The 22,089-nt window shown below is 38.9% G+C and overlaps 1 protein-coding gene across 5 annotated transcripts in view; it reads left to right on the top strand.

The window, feature by feature from the left end:
* The window catches only part of LOC123542866 (heterogeneous nuclear ribonucleoprotein Q-like), a 33,648-nt gene that overhangs the window by 9,354 nt on the left and 2,205 nt on the right, over positions 1 to 22,089 (top strand). For 2 of the 5 annotated variants that reach the window (XM_045328890.2, XM_045328891.2), the window contains exons 2-9: positions 2,121 to 2,324; positions 8,228 to 8,280; positions 8,906 to 9,015; positions 9,890 to 10,113; positions 12,306 to 12,406; positions 14,303 to 14,546; positions 16,521 to 16,651; positions 17,287 to 17,426. In XM_045328890.2, the coding sequence (XP_045184825.2) occupies positions 8,265 to 8,280; positions 8,906 to 9,015; positions 9,890 to 10,113; positions 12,306 to 12,406; positions 14,303 to 14,546; positions 16,521 to 16,651; positions 17,287 to 17,426 (966 nt within the window). In that variant the 5' untranslated portion in view covers positions 2,121 to 2,324; positions 8,228 to 8,264. Of the gene's footprint in view, positions 1 to 2,120; positions 2,325 to 8,227; positions 8,281 to 8,905; positions 9,016 to 9,889; positions 10,114 to 12,305; positions 12,407 to 14,302; positions 14,547 to 16,520; positions 16,652 to 17,286; positions 17,427 to 22,089 lie in introns of those variants that run through there. The other 3 variants (XM_045328893.2, XM_045328892.2, XM_045328894.2) reach the window with 2 other exon arrangements.

Genomic DNA, 22,089 nt, shown 5'->3' with positions numbered 1-22,089 from the left:
GGGCACATTTTTATTCTATCTTCATAAAACTTGGTCAGAATGTATATTGTTATTATGAAGTCTTGAATGATTTTAAATCTGGGTCATGTGGGGTGAAAAACTAGGTCACTAGGTCAAATCAAAGAAAATGCTTGTTTACACTCAACAGGCCACATTTTTTGGTCCAATCTTAATGAAAATTGGTCAGAATATTTGTCTCCATGAAATCACTAGGTATATATAAAACATGTTTACTAAGTCACTGTTCTGATGTGTTACTCTGGTGAGCGACCTAGGGCCATCTTGGCCCTCTTGTTTCAAATTGCCATGTTTTCTTGACTCATTATGTCTCCCACCACACAGTGGTGTGGAAGACTGTTGATTTTCTCCTGTCTGTCTGTCTGTTACAAAGCTTGTCCGCACTCTGTAAGTCGAACATTTCTCATCCGATCTTCACCAAACTTGAACAAAACATGTTTGACCATAGGACCCCGTCCAGGTTTGATAACTAGCCAGATCGGCTAAGGCAGTTCTGAATTATGGCCCTTGAACATGATTACCAACAACTACCGGTGCAGCATTGTAGACAGGTTACTCCACTACCGATACAGCATTGTAGACTGGGGCAGCATTGTAGACCAGTTACTCCAACACTACCGACACATCATTGTAGACTGGTTATTCCAACATGTGAATACCAATAGGCCACAAACAGTATAAAAAGACAGACTTACTATTCAGATGGTTAGGCAGTTGTGCGAGACATGTACTTTTCTCAAAGATCCTCTAGTTTTCTTGACAAACTATTATCTACATCTGTAGGTCAAGTTCAGATACGGGTCAACTGGAGTCAAGAACTAGGTTACCCAGTAAAATCAAAGAAAAACTTTGTGAATGCAATAGAGGCTACATTTTAGGCAGGATGTTTATGAAATTTGATGAAAATGTTTGCTTTGATGAAATTTAGGTAAATTTCAAATATAGGTCATGTTATGTAAAAAACTATTTATATTTCCAATTAATAACTGTAGAACCATTTGACCTAGAACCTTCAGACTTCATAGAGTGGCAGGACTTACGGAGTAGACGACCCCTATTGTTTTTGGGGTCACTCCATGAAAGGTCACAGGGGCCTGAACATGGAAAACAATTTCAGATCAATAACTTAAAAACTTGACCCAGAATGTTGAAACTTCATAGGATGATTTAACATGCAGAGTAGATGACCCCTATTGATTTTGGGGTCACTCCATTAAAGGTCAAGGTCACAGGGGCCTGAACATGGAAAACCATTTCTGCTCAGTAACTTGAGAACCACCTGACCCAGAATGTTGAGACTTCATAGTATGATTAATCATGCAGAGTAGATGACCCCTATTGAATTTTGGGTCACTCTGTTATAGGTCAAAGCCGCAGCAGACAGAACATGGAAATCCTTTTCCAGTCAATAACTTGAGAACCATTTGAGCTAGAACCTTCAAACTTCAAAGGGTGATAGGACTTACAGAGTAGATGACCCCTATTGAGTATTGTTTTTTGGTCACTCCATCAAAGGTCAAGGTCACAGGGGACTGAACATATAAAAAGCATTCCAATCAATAACTTGAGAACCACTTGACCCAGAATGTTAAAACTTAATAAAATGACTCAACTTGCAGAGTAGATGACCCCTAACTGATTTTGCAGTCACTCTATCAAAGGTCTAGGTCACAGGGGTCTGAACATGAAAAACCACAGTGGTACTAGGCCCAGAATGTTGAAACTTAGTGGGATGATTGGACATGCCAAGTAGATGTCAGATCCCTATTGCAGCCAGTGATAAGTGTCTCTTTGACTTTCGCTCTTGTGCCCTATTGACTTCTTGCCTATATGACTATGCATTGGGGATTTGGGGGAGACATGCGCTTTAGTCAGGGTTTCTCAAAGCATCTTCTAGTTTCAGTATTAATATAATGCTACAAAAGTTGTTGTCTTCAAGATTTTTAAAATTACCTCACTTTTTTTCTTACCAAAGGCATGATTATGTCCTCGCCATTCTTGATCCTCGGCAAAACACTGACTTGAGTTAAATATAAAGTTTTCGTAATTGAACCTTGAAATTAGCTTTTATTTTAGTTATTACTTTTTGTTCCTAAAAACAGATCCAGTCAGAAACTGTTGGACCTAAAAAGTCTCCGTAGAGCAGAATTTGGATGTTGGTTTGTCACAAGAGGCTGTTGCCAACTGAAGTCCAGATGTAGACTTGATGCACACACTTCCCTGAGGCTTCAGAAAGAAGTAACGTTCATGTGTTAAACTCCATGAAGAGTGTCGGAAACTTACCTGAACGCTTATATGAGAAAGAAGTAATTCTCTCTTTGCAATTGAAGGACATACACTGCTATTTATCCCTACTTCAAATCACTTGCACCTCGTCGATGTGGGTTTGAGCCTCACTTGGGGCTTTGAATTCTTCATGTGAGGAAGCCATCCAGCTGGCTTACGGAAGGTCAGTGGTTCTACTCTGGTGCCCACTCGTGATTAAATAATGCACAGAGGGGCACCTGGGGTCTTCCTCCACCATCAAAGCTGGAAAGTCGCCATATGACCTATAATTGTGTCGGTGCGACGTTAAACGCAACCCAAAAAAAAAAAATTATAACTCCAGATAGGAAACCTGGATTAACTGGACAAAGGATAGATTTTTCTGTAACTCAGAAGAGATATTAGAATGAAATGTACAAACAAATACATAACCAGTAGTACAGATCTGATGTTATTCTCTTCAACAAAGATTTGGCTGTTTTAACTTGTCTTGTGAAATTACTGCACAAGCTTCCCCTCCTTACAAGCCCTGTCATTATTCCCAAAGTACAAAAATCCGCCTGGTTAATGGTTTGATGCACTTTCACTTTCTATTAGCTATGGCGTGATGGATTTGCTTCAAACTTGGAATAAATTTTCCAATTTATCACCCACATTATACTAAAAAAGTGCCATTGTTTCATGCATAATGGCTTTGATATACCGAGAATTTCAGATTAAAGTTTTGATGCACTTCCACTCTATCTCTGCTATTACTGAATGCTTAAAAGAGTTGTTCTGCATAATCACAACATAGTATGAAACAAGGCCTGTAAGTCAGGCACCAATATTCCATGAGTTACATCCCTTCTTAGAATTTTAGGTTAAACCTTTGATGCATTTTCATTCGATATCTCCAAACTTTTCCCTCAGTAACTCTTGGAGAGCAGACATAACATCGCTAAAACTCAAGGTATTAGAGAATCTTCCATTTACTCATTGGAAGTAGACTTTACCTGAGAGAAACTCTAAGATACTGTATCTGGTGATCCTTCAGTAACGCTAGGAAAGCAGACATTACCTTAGCGTAACTCGAGGTATCAGAAGTGCATCAGTAACTGTAGGAAAGCAGACATTACCTCAACGTAACTTGACGTATCAGAAGTGCATCAGTAACTCTAGGAAAGCAGACATTATCTCAGCGTAACTCGAGGTATCAGAAGTCCATCAGTAACGCTAGGAAAGCAGACATTACCTCAGCGTAACTCTAGGTATCAGAAGTCCATCAGTAACTCTAGGAAAGCAGACATTATCTCAGCGTAACTCGAGGTATCAGAAGTCCATCAGTAACTCTTGGAAAGCAGACATAACCTCAGCGTAACTCGAGGTATCAGAAGTCCTTCAGTAACTCTTGGAAAGCAGACATTACCTCAGCGTAACTCTAGGTATCAGAAGTCCTTCAGTACTTCTAGGAAAGCAGACATTACCTCAGCGTAACTCGAGGTATCAGAAGTCCATCAGTAACTCTAGGAAAGCAGACGTTACCTCACCATAACTCCAGGTATCAGAAGTCCATCAGTAACTCTAGGAAAGCAGACATTACCTCAGCGTAACTCGAGGTATCAGAAGTCCATCAGTAATTCTAGGAAAGCAGACGTTACCTCACCATAACTCAAGGTATCAGAAGTTCATCAGTAACTCTTGGAAAGCAGACATTACCTCAGCGTAATCTAGGTATCAGAAGTCTTTCAGTACTTCTACGAAAGCAGACATTACCTCAGCGTAACTCGAGGTATCAGAAGTCCTTCAGTAACTCTAGGAAAGCAGACATTACCTCAGCGTAACACGAGGTATCAGAAGTGCATCAGTAACTCTAGGAAAGCAGACATTACCTCAGCGTAACTCCAGGTATCAGAAGTCCATCAGTAACTCTTGGAAAGCAGACATTACCTCAGCGTAACTCGAGGTATCAGAAGTCCATCAGTAACTCTTGCAAAGCAGACATTACCTCAGCATAACTCGAGGTATCAGAAGTCCATCAGTAACTCTTGAAAAGCAGACATTACCTCAGCATAACTCGAGGTATCAGAAGTGCATAAGTAACTCTTCGAAAGCAGACATTACCTCAGCGTAACTCGAGGTATCAGAAGTCCATCAGTAACTCTTGGGAAGCAGACATTACCTCAGCGTAACTCGAGGTATCAGAAGTTCATCAGTAACTCTTGAAAAGCAGACATTACCTCAGCGTAACTCGAGGTATCAGAAATCCATCAGTAACTCTTGGAAAGCAGACATTACCTCAGCGTAACTCGAGGTATCAGAAGTGCATCAGTAACTCTTGGGAAGCAGACATTACCTCAGCCTAACTCGAGGTCAGTAGGGAGAGCGTTTGTCTATGGATCGCGGGGTCATGAGTTTGTTCCATGGGCGGAGCATATGTTCTCCATGACGATTTGGTAAAACTTAAAAGTCATTGTGTCTGAAATCATTCGTCCTTCACCTCTGTTAATTCATGTGGAGAATTTGGCAGTTACTTGCAGAGAACAGGTTTGTACTGGTACAGAATCCAGGAACACTGGTTAGGTTAACTGCCCGCCGTTACATGACTGAAATACTATTGAAAAACAGCATTAAACCCAAAACAAACAAACAAAAGAAGTTCAGCAGTAACTCTTGGAAAGCAGACATTACCTCAGCGTAACTCGAGGTATCAGTAACACTAGGAAAGCAGACATAACCTCAGCGTAACTCGAGGTATCAGAAGTCCATCAGTAACTCTTGGAAAGCAGACATTACCTTAATAAAAGTTGAAGTATCAGGGAAACTTTCAGGCTCCTTGAAACTGAAAGTAGACATTACTTAAGCAAAATTGGAGGTATCAGGGGTCCATTAGTAATTGTTAGAAAGATGACATTACCTCAGCGGAACTCGAGATATTAGGTGTCTATCAGTAACTCATGGAAAATAGACATTACCTCAGCTAAATTCGAGGTGTCAGGGGTCCATCAGTAACTCCCTAAATGTAGACACCTCAGAGAAACTCAAGGTAGCGGGGGTCCATCAGTAAGTCTCAGAAAGTAAAAATTTACTTAGTGAAAGGCAAGGTATAATGATAAGGGGTCTACCAGTAACTCATGGAAAGAAGACTTAACCTAAGTGAAACTCTGGGTATCGGGAATCGATCAGTAACTTTTTGAAAGTAGACATTACCTCAGGGAAACTCGAGGTATCAGGGGTCCATCAAGCACTCTTGAAAAGTAGACATAACCTCAGTGAAACTCGAGGTATCTGGGTCCATCAAGCACTGGTGGAAAGTAGATATTGCCTCAGCAAAACTCGAAGTATCGGGGATCCATAAAGCACTCTTGGAAAGTAGACTTTACCTCAGGAAAACTCGAGGTATCAAGGGTCCATTGATAACTCACAGAAAGTAGACATTACCTCAGCGAAACTCGAGGTATCAAGGATCCATTAATAACTCTTGGAAAATAGACATTACCTTAGCGAAACTTGAGGTATCAAGGGTCCATCAATAACTCATGGAAAGTAGACATTATCTTGGAGAAACACAAGGTATCAAGGGTTATCAGTAACTCTTGGAAAATAGTTATTACCTCAGCAAAACTCGAGGTATCAATTGTCCATCAATAACTCATGGAAAGTAGACATTACCTCTAGGTTAACTCTAGGAATGAGAACAGATTACTTTAGTTTAACTGGAGGTTGAACTCTTCCTACAGTAGCTCTTGGAAACTTGAAACTCAAGTAGGTAAAGGTGATTCCTTAATGAAACTCTAGATATAGTTGAAGAACCGTTGTTGAACTTGAGGAGGTAGAGATGATTCCTCATTGAAACTCGAGGAGGTTAAGGTGATTCCTCATTGAAACTCGAGGAGGTTAAGGTGATTCCTCATTGAAACTCGAGGAGGTAAAGGTGATTCCTCATTGAAACTCGAGGAGGTTAAGGTGATTCCTCATTGAAACTCGAGGAGGTAAAGGTGATTCCTCATTGAAACTCGAGGAGGTTAAGATGATTCCTCAGTGAAGCTCGAGGAGGTAAAGATGAAGTGATTCCTCAGTGAAACTCAAAGAAGATACAGTTGAAGAACCGTTGGTGAACTCCAGGAGGTAGAGATGAGTCTGAAATGGAATTTGAGTAGGTAAAGTTGAAACTAGAGGAGGTAACAGTGAACCTTCATTGAAACTCAGTGAGGCACAAATGATTCCTCAATGAAATTTGAGGAAGTGTGATTGAACCCTCACTGAAACTCAAGGAGGTAAAGATAATCCCTCATTGAAACTCGGTGAGGCACAAATGATTCCTCGATGAAATTTGAGGAAGTATACAATAGTTAAACACTTATTGAAACTTAAGGAGGTAAAGGCAAACCCTCAATGAAACTTGGTGAGGCACAAATGATTCCTCTGTGAAATTTGAGGAAGTATACTGTGTGGTTAAACCCTCACTGAAACTTGAGGAGGTAAAGACAAACCCTCATTGAAACTCTGTGAGGCACAAATGCTTCCTTGATTTTGAGGAAGTATGGTTGAACCCACACTGAAACTCGAGGAGGTAAAGGTGAACACTCATTGAAACTCAGTAAGGCACAAATTGATTCCTTGCTGAAATTTGATGAAGTAAAGTTGCACCCTCATTGAAACTCAAGGAGGTAAAGATGAAACTTCAGAAGGTAAAGTTGAACTCCCAGCATAACTTGTGGTGTAAGAAAGATACCACTGTGAAATTCAAGGCGGTAAAGATGAAAACAAGAGAAAGCCAGAAGCAGCTCTGCAAGACTCTGTGGATGTTGCCTTTGTTATCAATCTTGATCATTTAACTCTTTTTAATGTATTCTGATATACTGTGAAATCATTTTAATTTCGTGGGCATGAAATTTCATGGTTTTGGTCAAAACGGCAATTTCGTGGGGAAATAAATTTGTGGATTTCAACTTCAGAACATAAAATGAACGGGAATTTTACCTGTTCCTTGGGATTCAATTTCGTGGATTGACTCAACCACGAAATTCACAAAAATTAGTCCCCCACGAATATTAATGATTTCACAGTAACTTTCAAGGTTATGTTATATGTTTAGGAATGAGATTCTTGCTGAAGAACATAAGATTATATATGTTCATGAACATTTGAGCCTTGCCGTGAGAAAACCAACATAGTGGGTTTGCGACCAGCATGGATCCAGACCAGCCTGCGCATCCATGCAGTCTGGTAAGGATCCATGCTGTTCGCTTTCAAAGCCTATTACAATTAGAGAAACTGTTAGCGAACAGCATGGATCCTGACCAGACTGTGCGGATGCGCAGGCTGGTCTGGATCCATGCTGGTTGCAAACCCACTATGTTTGGTTTTCTCATGGCGCGGCTCATTTGTGTAAGGCCTAAAAAAATTTGCTTGTGCCCGGTATCTCCACCTACCTTAAAAATTTGCTTCAACCTGAAGTTGGAGGGAAAAAAATGATATTGTCGCTATTTTTTATACTTTTCGCATTATGTTGCTCTTCCTTCATTGTAAAAATAAAAAAATTCCTACCTACCCAGTAACTGTTGTTTCTTTGGGCATATACTGGAAACAATATTATTTTTTTTAGGCCTAATGAGAATCTGTTAAAATTTCACCTTAGAGATTAGTTACTGTCTGTGTAGATCAGTCTGCAAAATTAGCACTTGTCTGGTTGTCCAGGACAAGTAATTATTGTTTCAGACAAGTAATTTCTGCAGGAATTATGAATAGAATATAAAGGAAAGCTATTCACTTTTGCTGATTCGGACAAGTAGTTTCAAATCCTTTAATGCACAGACTGCTGTAGATGCAGAATAGGGAAAATTTAGACAGATTACTGGCAATAAACTTTGTGTTTGATAAAGTTCATTCATACAATTTTGTAGGTTTGACAATATTTTGATTTGTATAAAATTGAACCTTTCCCTTTTTGTTTTTCTTGCAGTTTCTATTAAAAGTGGTGTTAACGAAGATATCTCAAGATGCAGATGGCAGATGGTAAGAATGTTTTTGTTGAATTGATCCTAACGTAATTGTGACATTGATGAAATAGATATGCATACATTAATCAACACTATTCAGGTGTAGAAACGTCTCCAGACACTGCAGTCTGATCTATATATTTTTTGTTGCTAGGACCATGTGGAAATCGGAGTTCTAACTTCTTACTTGGAAAGAATGAAAATGCATCTAATTGGAACTTAAAATTTCAGAATGTTTAAGTTTGTTTTATGAGGTAACTTGTAAATATGCTAAGTTTCAACCCTTATCCTGGACACAATTGATTCTGCCTCTGAGACCAAGATCTGCACTGTTCGCCATTCAGCGAGTATCTTTTTTTGGTATTCGCCCCTTTTTAACAAGTTACTGGTACCGTCCAAATTGAAAGATGGACAAGTTCATTATAGAAATTTAGCATAGTAAGTGTTAAAACTAGAAAACAGATATGGAAACCAGCCTTGCTATTGGTCAGTTTCAAATACGTGTTCGGGAACGACCAATCGGAAAACAGATATGGAAATCAGTCTCACAGTGCAGCCTTGCTATTGGTCAGTTTTAAATATGTGTTCCGAAACAACCAATCAAATACTGGAGATTTTTAGACTGGTTATGTGTTTTACAGGTGAGGTGATGGAGGTGAGTCAGACAGATTTAAATCTGCCAAAAGAACCAGAGAAAACAGAAGAGGAGTTACAGTGGGAGGATAATGTGCGGACTACTCCACAGTTTCAGGTAACTTTCCTTTTATACACTTTTATACACACACCTGGGATCACCTTTAACAGGTCCACCAGGTGCCCCCCTCTTCAAAAACTGTCTCCTGACTTACTAAAACACTTTTTATCCAACTTTCACCAAACTTGGTCAGAATCATTATGGGCATAGTTGCCACAGTATTATGATAGTAACTCTGCTAAGTTTGACAAACGGCCCAATCATCCCTACTGCCCTGCTGAAGTTACCGCTTTCAAATTACTCTACATTTGGAATAATTGAATTAGTGTATTTAAAGTCTTGTTTGATACTTTATTTTGCTGTGAAATCTAGGTGAGATTTGTTTACTAGTTTGTCCAGACCTTTGTCCCTAACTGTAGTCAAGACAGAAAATAAAGTGTCGCAGTCAGCTCAGTAGGGGGAATATTGTAAAATTCAAAATCTTATGAGATGGCAGGCAATATTGTGAATTTTGAACAAGTGTTGTGCAAGTATGAGTGCTAGATGTTTGAAATGGGAGGATTTTATTATACTGCCACAATAATTGGAAAATTCCTTAGGCCTAAAAAAAATGTTTGTTTCGGTATCCCAACCTACCCTAAAACTTTGGCCCGACCCTAAATGTTTTTATGGCCTTGGAGAAATTTTTACGCTTTAAACATGGATAGAGATGTTAAAAATCAACTTACTGTTGGTCTAAAGGTATTGCCCCCTTATTTGTATTCATTAAAAAAAGTTATTGACCTACCTACCCTAATTTTTTTAGCATGTTATCGGAAACAATTTCTTTTTAAATGCTTTCTAAAATTTTCAGTTGTTTGCATTGATTACGTGGTAGTGTTTCTGGTTTACTGTCACGAATTAATCAGTTTACACCTTGTACATTATTCAGGAATTCCTACAAGATAACTTAGAAGAAGCAGTGATATTTGAGATCTTCAAGCTTGTTGAACGTGGTTTCCTAGAACTTGAAGATATTGACGAGACTGTACGAAAAGCTTTGACAAGGTTTACGAAGAAGCAGGGTGTGCAGTTCTTCAAGGTGTTGGCCAACAAAGATCTGAGTCACATTGCTCGAAAAGCTCCCTACATCTGTGCCCAGACAAAGATTTTTGGGCAAGTACTTTATCCAGCTAGGAATTTTTGTTTGTTTGTTTGTTTTGGTTTAATGTCATTTTTCAACAGTATTTCGGTCATATAACGGCGGGTAGTTAACCTAACCAGCATTCCTGGATTCTGTACCAGTACAAACCTTTTCTCCTCAAGTAACTGCCACATTCCCCACATGAATAAGAGGTGGAGGACTAATGATTTCAGACACAATTTCGTTTATCAAATCGTCATGGAGAACATACGCCCCGCCCGAGGATCGAACTCACGACCCTGCGATCTAGTCTGTACCTAGTGAGATTTGTTCATAGTTTGTAGACTGAAGTTGGAGACTGTAGTGTTTAGTTAAGGAGATAATACAATATAAGAATATGTTAGCTTAGCTAACAAAGGTTTACTTTAGTCAAGTTGATATACAGTGAAACAGTATGTTAGCTAACAAGGGTCAGAGTCATATTACATGAAAAACTCAGAAAAATGTTTGCCTAGAGAAGACACTTCGGTAACTATTCCTTTGTTTTGTTGGCTTTTATAGCTCATATGGCAACTACCAAACTTATTGATGGCGGAGAAAGAGTAGAGAGGACATAACGATTACTTTTGTCTCACTGCTGTGGGTTTTAAACCTCACATGGAGTTAAGAATTCTTTCATGTGAGGAAACTGTTCATCTGGCTTACAGAATGTCACGGTTCTATCCATGCCATTCATCTGGCATATCGAATGTCACGGTTCTATCCATGCCATTCATCTGGCTTATCGAATGTCACAGTTCTATCCATGCCATTCATCTGGCTTTTCGAATGTCACGGTTCTATCCATGCCATCCATCAGGCTTCTGGAATGTTGCGGTTCTATCCATGCTGTCCATCTGGCTTATGGAATGTCACGGTTCTATCCATGCTGTCCATCTGGCTTATAGAATGTCACAATTCTATCCATGCCGTTCATCTGGCTTATAGAATGTCAAAATTCGATGCATGCTGTTCATCTGGCTTATGGAATGTCACAGTTCTATCCATGCTGTTCATCTGGCTTACAGAATGTTTCTATCCTCAGGGATCACTTTTGGCCGCGATTTCGCGATATTCTCGCATTATTTTGGTGAAAATCGCATAAATTTTGCTCAAATGCGCTTAAAAATTGCATCCGCGTGGCCGTAGATCTTTTGCCGAAATTGCAACTTTTCGCTGCAATGCGGTCTTGCCGTTACTTAATTTTCGTATGACGTTCATTTAGGCGCTTGAATTTCGTTTTATCTCCATAGAGCGTCCGATGATTATGACTACCAGACAAAAATAATCTGTTTTCGCGATGTTTCAAAATACCACTGAAACAGAAATTTAAGCATTTGGAAGGCCAAACTTTCTGCCTCCATTCGCGCGGATGAATAGCGATGAGAATAACAAGATGGTGGAGAAACCCCCGGTGAAGTCCCTTCATAAAAAACGCTGAACGCCCGAATTTCCAAACGAAATGGTTGAGGGTAGGGTTATAAATAAGTTTGACTTTAAAATTGTTTTGACCTAATGGAAGTATATCAAGTCCAGAAAGATTAAAACATAACTGAACTTCAGCTTTGACAAAGAGCTTTGAAGTAAAATCATTAGGGGAAAAATGCATGTGGACCCAAGACTTGGTTACAACTTCCATCAACCTATTCAGCAATTCCTGGCACTGAATTTTAGAGTTGTTAAAGGTGTCTCTGAAAGGAACTATTTTGTTTATTTACAAGATAACTGTTCTTACAAATAAACAGATGTTTGCTTTTCAGTGTAATAAAAGCTGTCCGCTGATGTAAAATCCCATTCATTTTGTCAAAAATCTCATTGATTCAAGGCAAATGGAAATTAATCTCATAATAGTATCTGCCAAAAGTGATCCCTGTATCCTTGCCGTCAATCTGGCCTACAGAATGTCACGGTTCTATCCATGCCGTTCATCTGTCTTATTGAATATAACGGTTCTATCCATGCCGTTCATCTGTCTTATTGAATGTCACGGTTCTATCAATGCCTGAAACAAATGCTGTAAATACTGAGAATGTTAATATTTTTTCTTGTGTACTTTTAAGTGTACTTGGGATAGATCATTGTTTTGTTGGTATTCGTAACTTGATATATCGATTCACAGTTTAGATCAACAACAGCACTTAGTAAAGCTCTTTCATTTGATTTGATTTCATTATCTGTTTTTCAGATACTATGTGAAGAACCATGCCACAATCTTCAATGGACCTAACCAAGCAAAAGTTGATGAATTGTTAGCCCAGACTGGTTATCCTCTCAAAGTTACTCAAGGTAAATTTCATTGCTAATCCAGACTGGTTATCTAGTCAATGTTTCTCAAGGTAAATTTCATTGCTAACCCAGACTGATTATCAACTCAGTGTTGCTCAAGGTAAATTTCATAGCTAACCCAGACTGATTATCAACTCATAGTTACTCAAGGTAAATTTCATTGATTATCCAGACTGATTATCAACTTAGAGTTACTCAAGGTAAATTTCATTGATTATCCAGACTGGTTATCCTCTCAAAGTGACTCAGGGTAAAGTTTATTGATAAGTACTCAGTGTTACTCAAGGTAAATTCAAAGATACCAGGCATATAGGGGCTATGTTGGGGTCTTTTGAGTCTCTTGGATTTTCAAATTACTACACATAAATGTTCTCCATCATAACAGGAAGAAATATGGGTATTACCTGGGTCACTGCATCCAAGGAGAAGGTGGAACTTGAAGCTCAAATATATTTTGTGACCGTACCATATAAACATAGGACTTTCATGAAACTAGCAGTAATTGTTAACCTCATCAAGCATCTTGCAAAACTTACTAAGTACTGTAAAATCATTTAATTTCGTGGGTATCAAATTTCATGGTTTTGGTCAAAACGGCCATTTCGTGAAGATGGTTCGTGGATTTCAACTTTTGAACATAAAATCAATAGGAATTTTATTTGTTCGTTAGGATTGAATTTCATCGATTGACTTAACCACGAAATCCACAAAAGTTAGTCCCCAGCCAATATTAATGATTTCACAGTATGCAAGTCACAAGGTTCAATTATACTTTGAATCAGTTACCATGTTCATGTCGCAGAAATTGCATAATTGGTGTAATGTCTAACCCTCTCAGAACAAGTTGCTACAAAGACAGGTCAAATTTTACAGTAACTTGTCCAGATAACGTTACAGATATTAGTGTAAATTGAAGTCTGTAATTTAATTGTAAGTGTGTTTGGGATATAAGCTCCTTGGTATCCAACACTGCATAGGTGTATGTTTATCAACAAAACTAAGGTGTCTTCAAATCTATTGCCTGTCAACGATGAGGGTTTGAGCATTGCTCGGGGAGATGAATTCTTCAAATGTGAGGAAGCCTTCCAGGAAGGTTGGTGGTTCTACCCAGGTGCCTGCCTCTGATAAAATAATGCACGAGGGGGGGGGGGGGGGGGGGGATCTGGGTCTTCCTCCACCTTAAAGGCTTGAAAGTCGGTAGGAATTGTCAGGTCAGTTTGAACTCGCTATACTTAGAATGATAGGAAATGATAGATCAGTATGCAAACACTAGACCTATCCAGTATTTTTATGCCCCCGAAGGGAGGCATATTAGTTTTCAACTGTCTGCCCGTTCGTTAGTTCGTTCATTCGTCACAACGTTAACTTTTTGCATGAAGGCACTTTACTCGCGAACCACTGCACCCAGGACCTTCAAACTTCACATGCTGATAGTACTTATTGTGTACACGACCCCTACCTGACTTTGGGGTCACCAGGTCAAAGGTCAAGGCGCTGCGGGGGCATTTGTCACCATTAGTGACAGCTCTTATTTATATCAAGAGTTTAGTTTATACATAATTTATTTTAGGTTGATTGTGAAGGAAGTTCTACAACTTATATTAATCACTCCTGACACCTCATTCCTGATGGAATCCATTGCCACGAGGGAATGAGAGAAGAGGCCAGTTTTCCTTTTAATGCTGAACGCCAAGCAAGGGAGCTACTGGTACCATTTTTCAAGTCTTTGGTATGACGCGGCCGGGGATCGAACCCGTAACCTCCCGCACTCAAAGCGGACGCTCTACCACTAGGCTATCAAGGCGGTTAAAATAAGAGTTTAGATCTATAGAAATTAAATGAACAAATTGCAGCCAGTTCGTATTTTCCTGACCAAAACATTGTTGAACTTTCCAGGTCAGAGATGTTATGGCCCGCCACCAGATTGGGAAGGGGAGGCGCCAGAACATAGAGAAATTTCTGTAAGCAAAATTCCATCAGACTGGTATGAAGATAAATTGGTCCCAGTCTTCACAAGGTTTGGGAAGATATTTGAGCTGCGCATCATGGTTGACAATATAACTGGACTGACGAGAAATTTCTGCTTTATCAAGTACTGCGATGACGAGGAAAATGAGCGGGCACTGAGAAAACTGGATGAGTAAGTTTAAATGTTTAAAATTGGTTTCTTTCTTGAAAGTTCTGCATCTAGTTCAAAGGTTGTTTATAAAACAGAGTTTGACGACTAGTACTAGCGAAACTAGTATTTGGTCGGTTTAGAGGTGCTGAATGTGTAAATTGACCAATGGCAAGGTTACATTTTGAAACTGGTCTCCGAAGCAGAAAAGCTGAAATATTTCAAGTGTCTGGTATATAAAATCTTTATAAGCCCGCCCGCTTAGCTCAATAGGTAAGAGCGTTGGTCTACGGTTCTCGGGGTCGCGAGTTCGATCCTCGGGCAGGGCATATATTCTCCGTGACTATTTGATAAACGACATTGTGTCTGATATCATTAGTCCTCCACCTCTGATTCATGTGGGGAAGTTGGCAGTTACTTGTGGAGAAGAGGTTAGTACTGGTACAGAATCCAGGAACACCGGTTAGGTTAACTGCCCGTCGTTACATGACTGAAATACTGTTGAAAAACGGCGTTAAACCCAAATCAAACAAACAGACAAAATCTTTATAATGAAATTCCGTCATCTACTGAGCTTCATACAGCTTGCACTGGGCCTTTGTCAATAGGTTTGGTCATTGAATATTTTGGGAAACCTAGTAGGTAGACCATATTTTACAAAGATAGTGACCTGCTTGACGCAGAAATTTCTGGAAGCTGTAATTAGAGTATGTATTAATTAATAAGAAAATAGACATGTTTTGGTCATATTTAGGTCATATGGGAATGTTTTGGTAGTGAGCAGAGCCAAAGACCTCAAAAATATTTTGACCATAGGTCCAGCTTCTTTCACTGAACTTATGGTCATTCTTTGATGATGGTTGACAGCTGTGCCTATATTGAAAATTTCAGATTCTATAAGTCTAATGTTTTCTTTAGTAATGAATATATTTAAAACTAGTGCATGCAATTTCATAAAATAATAGTTCTTTATGAAAAGAAATTTGGAATTTAATCCATTTAGAGACCTTCAGTTTTAAGGCCATCTTTTTGGACAAAAAGTGAATCTTCTTTCATTAATTGCATTTACTAAAAACTAACATTATTGTCTCCCACCACACAGTGGTGTGAGAGACATATTTATTTACTCTTGTCTTTGTGTGTCTGTCAGAAAGCTTGTCCACGCACTATGTCGAACATTTCTCATCCGATCTCACAAACTTGAACAAAATGTGTTTGACCATAATTCCTCGGCCAAGTAAGATAACTAGCCAAATCACCCCAGGCACTTCAGAGTTATGGCCCTTGAATTCCCCCATATCAGCCATTTTACTTCTCAAAGGTAATATTTGTTGTGAGTAAACAGTATATAAAGACTGACTTAGTATTTAGATGATTAGGCAGTTGTGGGGGACATGCGTTTTTCTCAAAAGCAGCTCTAGTTTTATGTTGAACATTTACCATTCTTGAGGCTATTTCCAAGTTTCAGACTTAGAATGTTGATGAATATGAGTGTAGATTTAAGTTTGGCTAATACATTTGAATGGATGTGGCTAAATAATGTGATAACTGTGTTGTTCTGCATTTTTACACATTAAATCATTGTTAAAACAAAGAATGAAGTCCAACTTACCGTTCAGGTGTCAGAAAGTGTCAGAAAGTGTTTAAATAACAGTCTTTTGTTAGTAACTGCAGACAGAACGCTTTTGTCTCAAAACATCAACAGAAAAATTTCCATTAAAGCTGCAAAAGATACAGAGAAAGTTTTCCCTTTTGAAAACATGAAAATTTTCAGGAAGAACATGCACAAAGATATTAACCCACTGTGAAATCATCAGTATTCATGTAGGAAGAAATCTCGCGGTCAAGCCAATCCACAAAATTAATTAGTAAAATTTCCATTCCTATTACATTCAAAATTTGAAATAGCCATCTTGGTGGAAACCTTGTAATTCTGTGCCCACAAAATGAAATTATTTTACAGCATTGAAGAATGAACAAATTTAATTTCGTTTTCAGATTGATGATTGATGAGGGTATGACACTGAAAGCTAACTTCTCATCTTGTAACAAACGCATCTTTGTTGGCAACGTTCCAAAAACAGAGACAGCCGAGGCCTTAAAACAGACTTTCGGCGAATATGTAGAAGGTATGGTAGATGTTTCTTCAGTTACTTTTTTCCAAGCTTTTGATCTTTCAGAAATAATTTATAGCAAAAGAGTGTTTTAACACTATTTATGCACGATGGGCGGTTGTACGTTGGGCGTATTAATTTCTAGTGGGTGCAGCCTGAGTGAAATTATTTGCAAGACGTATTACTGCCTGAGTGTAAAGTTTTAAAACACGGTTTTGCTATGGATTATTTTGATTTTAATATGCCTTTAATCTAAAAACAGTAAATAAAAAATGGTAGCGCTCTTTCTTGGTTGCAACAAAAACATTGACATCACCGCACCTTAATGCGACATCATTGTAGTGTTTTAACAGAGTAAAGCATATTAGAATATGTTGTTTCTATTTAGTAAGGGCATAGGTATGAACAGCTCCTATTGAAAACTCAACATTGCTTCAGACACTTAAAAAGAACTATAAATGAAAAGTACATGGCTACCAAATCTATCCTTACCTTTAATATTTTTTAGTCATTTTCTCAAAATTTCACTGTCATTATTAATCAATATGGCTTGTTTTTGTTCGACTGTTGACCATTTTCATATGACCTTTCTGTATGTCTGTTTTAATGGTAATAGACTATGTAAATTAACACAGAAAATAACTTTGTAGGTATAACAAATGCAGAAGTGTTTGTAAGTGAAGAAAAAGAAGCCATGGGACACAAGAATAGAGGTTTCTGTTTCCTCGAGTTTAAAAATCATGGTCTGGCTGCGGAGGGCAAAAAAGTACTCGCTGGTATTGGACCTAGGGTAAGATTTCATTTTAGGCAGTATTTTAAGTCTTACAAATCCTCTAAAAAAGTAGTTCATTAAAAGCAATAGCCTGCATTTATTAATCCCCCGCTGTGGCGGAGGGATTATAGGAATGGTCTGCGTCCGTCCGTCCGTCCGTCCGTAACAAAATCGTGTCCGGTCCATATCTCCTAAACCCCTTGAAGGATTTTCATGAAACTTGGGTCAAATGATCACCTCATCAAGACGATGTGCAGAACCCATGAGTCAGCCTTGTCGGTTCAAGGTCAAGGTCACAACTCAAGGTCAAAGGTTTGAGCCTGCCATTTTGTGTCCGCTCTATATCTCATAAACCTCTTGAAGGAATTTTATAAAACTTGGGTCAAATGATCACCTCATCAAGACGATGTGCAGAACCCATGAGTCAGCCATGCCACTTGGGTCAAATGATCACCTCATCAAGACGATGTGCAGAACCCATGAGTCAGCCTTGTCGGTTCAAGGTCAGGGTCACAACTCAAGGTCAAAGGTTTGAGCCTTCCATTTTGTGTCCACTCTATATCTCATAAACCCCTTGAAGGAATTTTATAAAACTTGGGTCAAATGATCACCTCATCAAAACGATGTGCAGAACCCATGAGTCAGCCATGCCGGCTCAAGGTCAAGGTCACAACTTAGGGTCAAAGGTTTTGAGCCTTCCATTTTGTGTCCGCTCTATATCTTCTAAACTCCTTGAAGGATTTTCATGAAACTTGGGTCAAATGATCACCTCATCAAGATGATGTGCAGAACCCATGGGTCAGCCTTGTCGGCTCAAGATCAAGGTCACAACTCAAGGTCAAAGGTTTGAGCCTTCCATTTCGTGTCCGCTCTATATCTCCTAAACCCCTTGAAGGAATTTTATAAAACTTGGGTAAAATGATTACCTCATCAAAACGATGTGCAGAAATTATGAGTCAACCATGCCAGCTCATGGTCAAGGTCACAACTAAGGGTCGAAGGTTTGAGCCTTCCATTTTGTGTCCACTCTGTATCTCCTAAACCCCTTGAAGGATTTTCATCAAACTTGGGTCAAATGATCACCTCATCAAGAACTCATGAGTCAGCCATGTCAACTCAAGGTCAAGGTCACAACTGAAGGTCAAAGGTTTCAGCTCTATATCTTCTAAACCCCTTGAAGGATTTTCATGAAACTTGTGTCAAATGATCACCTCATCAAGACGTTGTGCAGAATTCATGAGTCAGCCATGTCAGTTCAAGGTCAAGGTCACAGCTAAAATCAAAGGTTTACCCTTTCACTATCCATAGCAGTGGCGGGGGATTTAGCTGTCTTTCAGACTGCCTTGTTAATGTTGGAAAGCTGTTTGAAGTCTGTCTGAGCCTGTGAAATCAGTTTCAATTTAGGTAACATGTAACTTTCAAAAGGCTTTACCAGTAATTCAGTCTTAACATTTTTCGAGTCAGCAAGTTTTCCGTGTATATCAAGCATGCACCCTAACCCCTTCAGCTTGAAAGCATGGGAGTAAATTGGAAACTCAATAGAATTTGGAGTAATTAAGATGTTTTAAATATGTACTTTGTCAACTATATTTGCTTTGGCAATGGGCAAGATAAGAGAAAATAAATCATAGAGAACTGGTAAGGCATGGAAACTGAAATGTCCGCCTTTTTAGCTCACCTGTCACAAAGTGACAAGGTGAGCTTTTGTGATCGCGTGGCGTCCGTTGTCCGTCCGTCCGTAAACTTTTGCTTGTGACCACTCTAGAGGTCACATTTTTCATGGGATCTTTATGAAAGTTGGTCAGAATGTTCATCTTGGTGATATCTAGGTCAGGTTCGAAACTGGGTCATGTGCGGTCGAAAACTAGGTCATTAGGTCTAAAAATAGAAAAACCTTGTGACCTCTCTAGAGGCCATACTTTTCAATGGAGCTTCATGAAAATATGAAAATTGGTCAGAATGTTTACCTTGATGATATCTAGGTCAAATGCGAAACTGGGTCACGTGCCGTCAAAAACTAGGTCAGTAGGTCAAATAATAGAAAAACCTTGTGACCTCTCTAGAGGCCGTACTTTTCAATGGATCTTCATGAAAGTTAGTAAGAATGTTCACCTTGATGATATCTAGGTCAAGTTCGAAACTGGGTCACGTGCCTTCAAAAACTAGGTCAGTAGGTCAAATAATAGAAAAACCTTGTGACCTCTCTAGAGGCCATATTTTTCATGGGATCTGTATGAAAGTTGGTCTGAATGTTCATCTTGATGATGTCTAGGTCAAGTTCGAAACTGGGTCAACTGCGGTCAAAAACTAGGTCAGTAGGTCTAAAAATAGAAAAACCTTTTGACCTCTCTAGAGGCCATATTTTTCAATGGATCTTCATGAAAATCGGTCAGATGGTTCACCTTGATGATATCTAGCTAAAATTTAAAACTGGGTCACGTGCGGTCAAAAGCTAGGTCAGTAAGTATAAAAACAGTAAAACCTTGTGACCTCTCTAGAGGCCATATTTTTCATGAGATCTTCATGACAATTGGTGAGAATGTTCACCTTGATGATATCTAGGTCAGTTTCAAAACTGGGTCACATCCCTACAAAAACTAGGTCATTAGGTCAAATAATAGAAAAACCTTGTGACCTCTCTAGAGGCCAACTTTTTCAATGGATCTTCATGCAAATTTGTCAGAATTTATATCTTGATGATATCTAGATCAAGTTCAAAACTTGGTCACATGAGCTATAAAACTAGGTCACTATGTCAAATAATAAACAAGAGGACCATGATGGTCCTGAATCGCTCACCTCTTTCCACATGACCCAGTTTTGAGTATGACGTCATTTTCTATTATTTGACATAGTGACCTAGTTTTTGAGCTCATGTGACCCAGTTTTGAACTTGACCTAGATATTATCAAGATAAAAATTCTGACCAATTTTCATGAAGATCCATTGAAAAATATGGTCTCTAGAGAGGTCAAAAGATTTTAATAATTTTAGACCTACTGACCTAGTTTTTGACCGCAGTTGACCCAGTTTCAAACTTGACATAGATATCATCAAGATGAACATTCAGACCAACTTTCATACAGATCCCATGAAAAGTATGGCCTCTAGAGAGGTCACAAGGTTTTTTTATTATTTGACCTACTGACCTAGTTTTTTATGGCATGTGACCAAGTTTCAAACTTGACCTAGATATCATCAAGGTGAACATTCTGACCAATTTTTATGGAGATCCATTCACAAGTATGGTCTCCAGAGAGGTCACAAGGTTTTTCTATTTTTAGACCTAATGACCTAGTTTTTGACCGCACATGACCCTGTTTCGAACTTGACCTAGATATCATCAAGATGAATATTCAGACCAATTATCATACAGATCCCATGAAAAATATGGCCTTTAGAGAGGTCACAAGGTTTTTCTATTATTTGACCTACTGACCTAGTTTTTGATGGCACATGACCCACTTTCAAATATGACCTAGATATCATCAAGATGAACATTCAGACCAATTTTCATACAGATCCCATGAAAAATATGGCCTCTAGAGAGGTCACAAGGTTTTTCTATTATTTGACCTACTGACCTAGTTTTTGACCGCAGGTGACCCACTTTCGAACTTGACCTAGATATCATCAAGATGAACATTCTGACCAATTTTCATGAAGATCTCATGAAATTTATGGCCTCTAGAGAGGTCACAAGGTTTTTCTATTTTTAGACCTACTGACCTAGTTTTTGACCGCACATGACCCAGTTTCGAACTTGACCTAGATATCATCAAGATGAACATTCAGACCAACTTTCATACAGATCCCATGAAATATATGGCCTCTAGAGAGGTCACAAGGTTTTTCTATTATTTGACCTACTGACCTAGTTTTTGAAGGCACGTGACCCAGTTTCGAACTTGACCTAGATATTATCAAGGTGAACATTCTGACCAATTTTCATGAAGATCTTGGGAAATATATGGCCTCTAGAGAGGTCACAAGGTTTTTCTATTTTTAGACCTACTGACCTAGTTTTTGATGGCACGTGACCCAGTTTCGAACTTGACCTAGATATCATCAAGGTGAACATTCTGACCAAGTTTCATGAAGATCTCTTGAAATATATGGCCTCTAGAGAGGTCACAAGGTTTTTCTATTTTTAGACCTACTGACCTAGTTTTTGATGGCACCTGACCCAGTTTCGAACTTGACCTAGATATCATCAAGATGAACATTCTGACCAACTTTCATAAAGATCCCATGAAAAATGTGACCTCTAGAGTGGTCACAAGCAAAAGTTTACGGACGCACGCACGCACGCACGGACGACGGACACCGCGCGATCACAAAAGCTCACCTTGTCACTTTGTGACAGGTGAGCTAAAAAAACGACATCATACTCAGTTTAAAACTGGGTCATGTGGGGACAGGTGAGCGATTCAGGACCATCATGGTCCTCTTGTTGATTGTTGTTTTGCAGACCAAATGAGTACCTTTTATTTCATAAAACCTGGCAGATTACATCTTGTGTAGTATAACAGATGAGAACCGTTACTAAGATAAGGTTTTCAGTTAATAAGAAAACAGTTCTAAATCTGTCCTTTTCGATTTGAAGTAGAAATCACACACCAAAACCTTGTATAAAATAAACAACATGGAGATTGATAGTTTCTGTGACTGGTAATGTTTC

Source organism: Mercenaria mercenaria, chromosome 19, assembly GCF_021730395.1.
Source record: "Mercenaria mercenaria strain notata chromosome 19, MADL_Memer_1, whole genome shotgun sequence".
NCBI classification, from domain to species: domain Eukaryota; kingdom Metazoa; phylum Mollusca; class Bivalvia; order Venerida; family Veneridae; genus Mercenaria; species Mercenaria mercenaria.
This window is presented reverse-complemented; position numbering and strand designations above follow the sequence as displayed.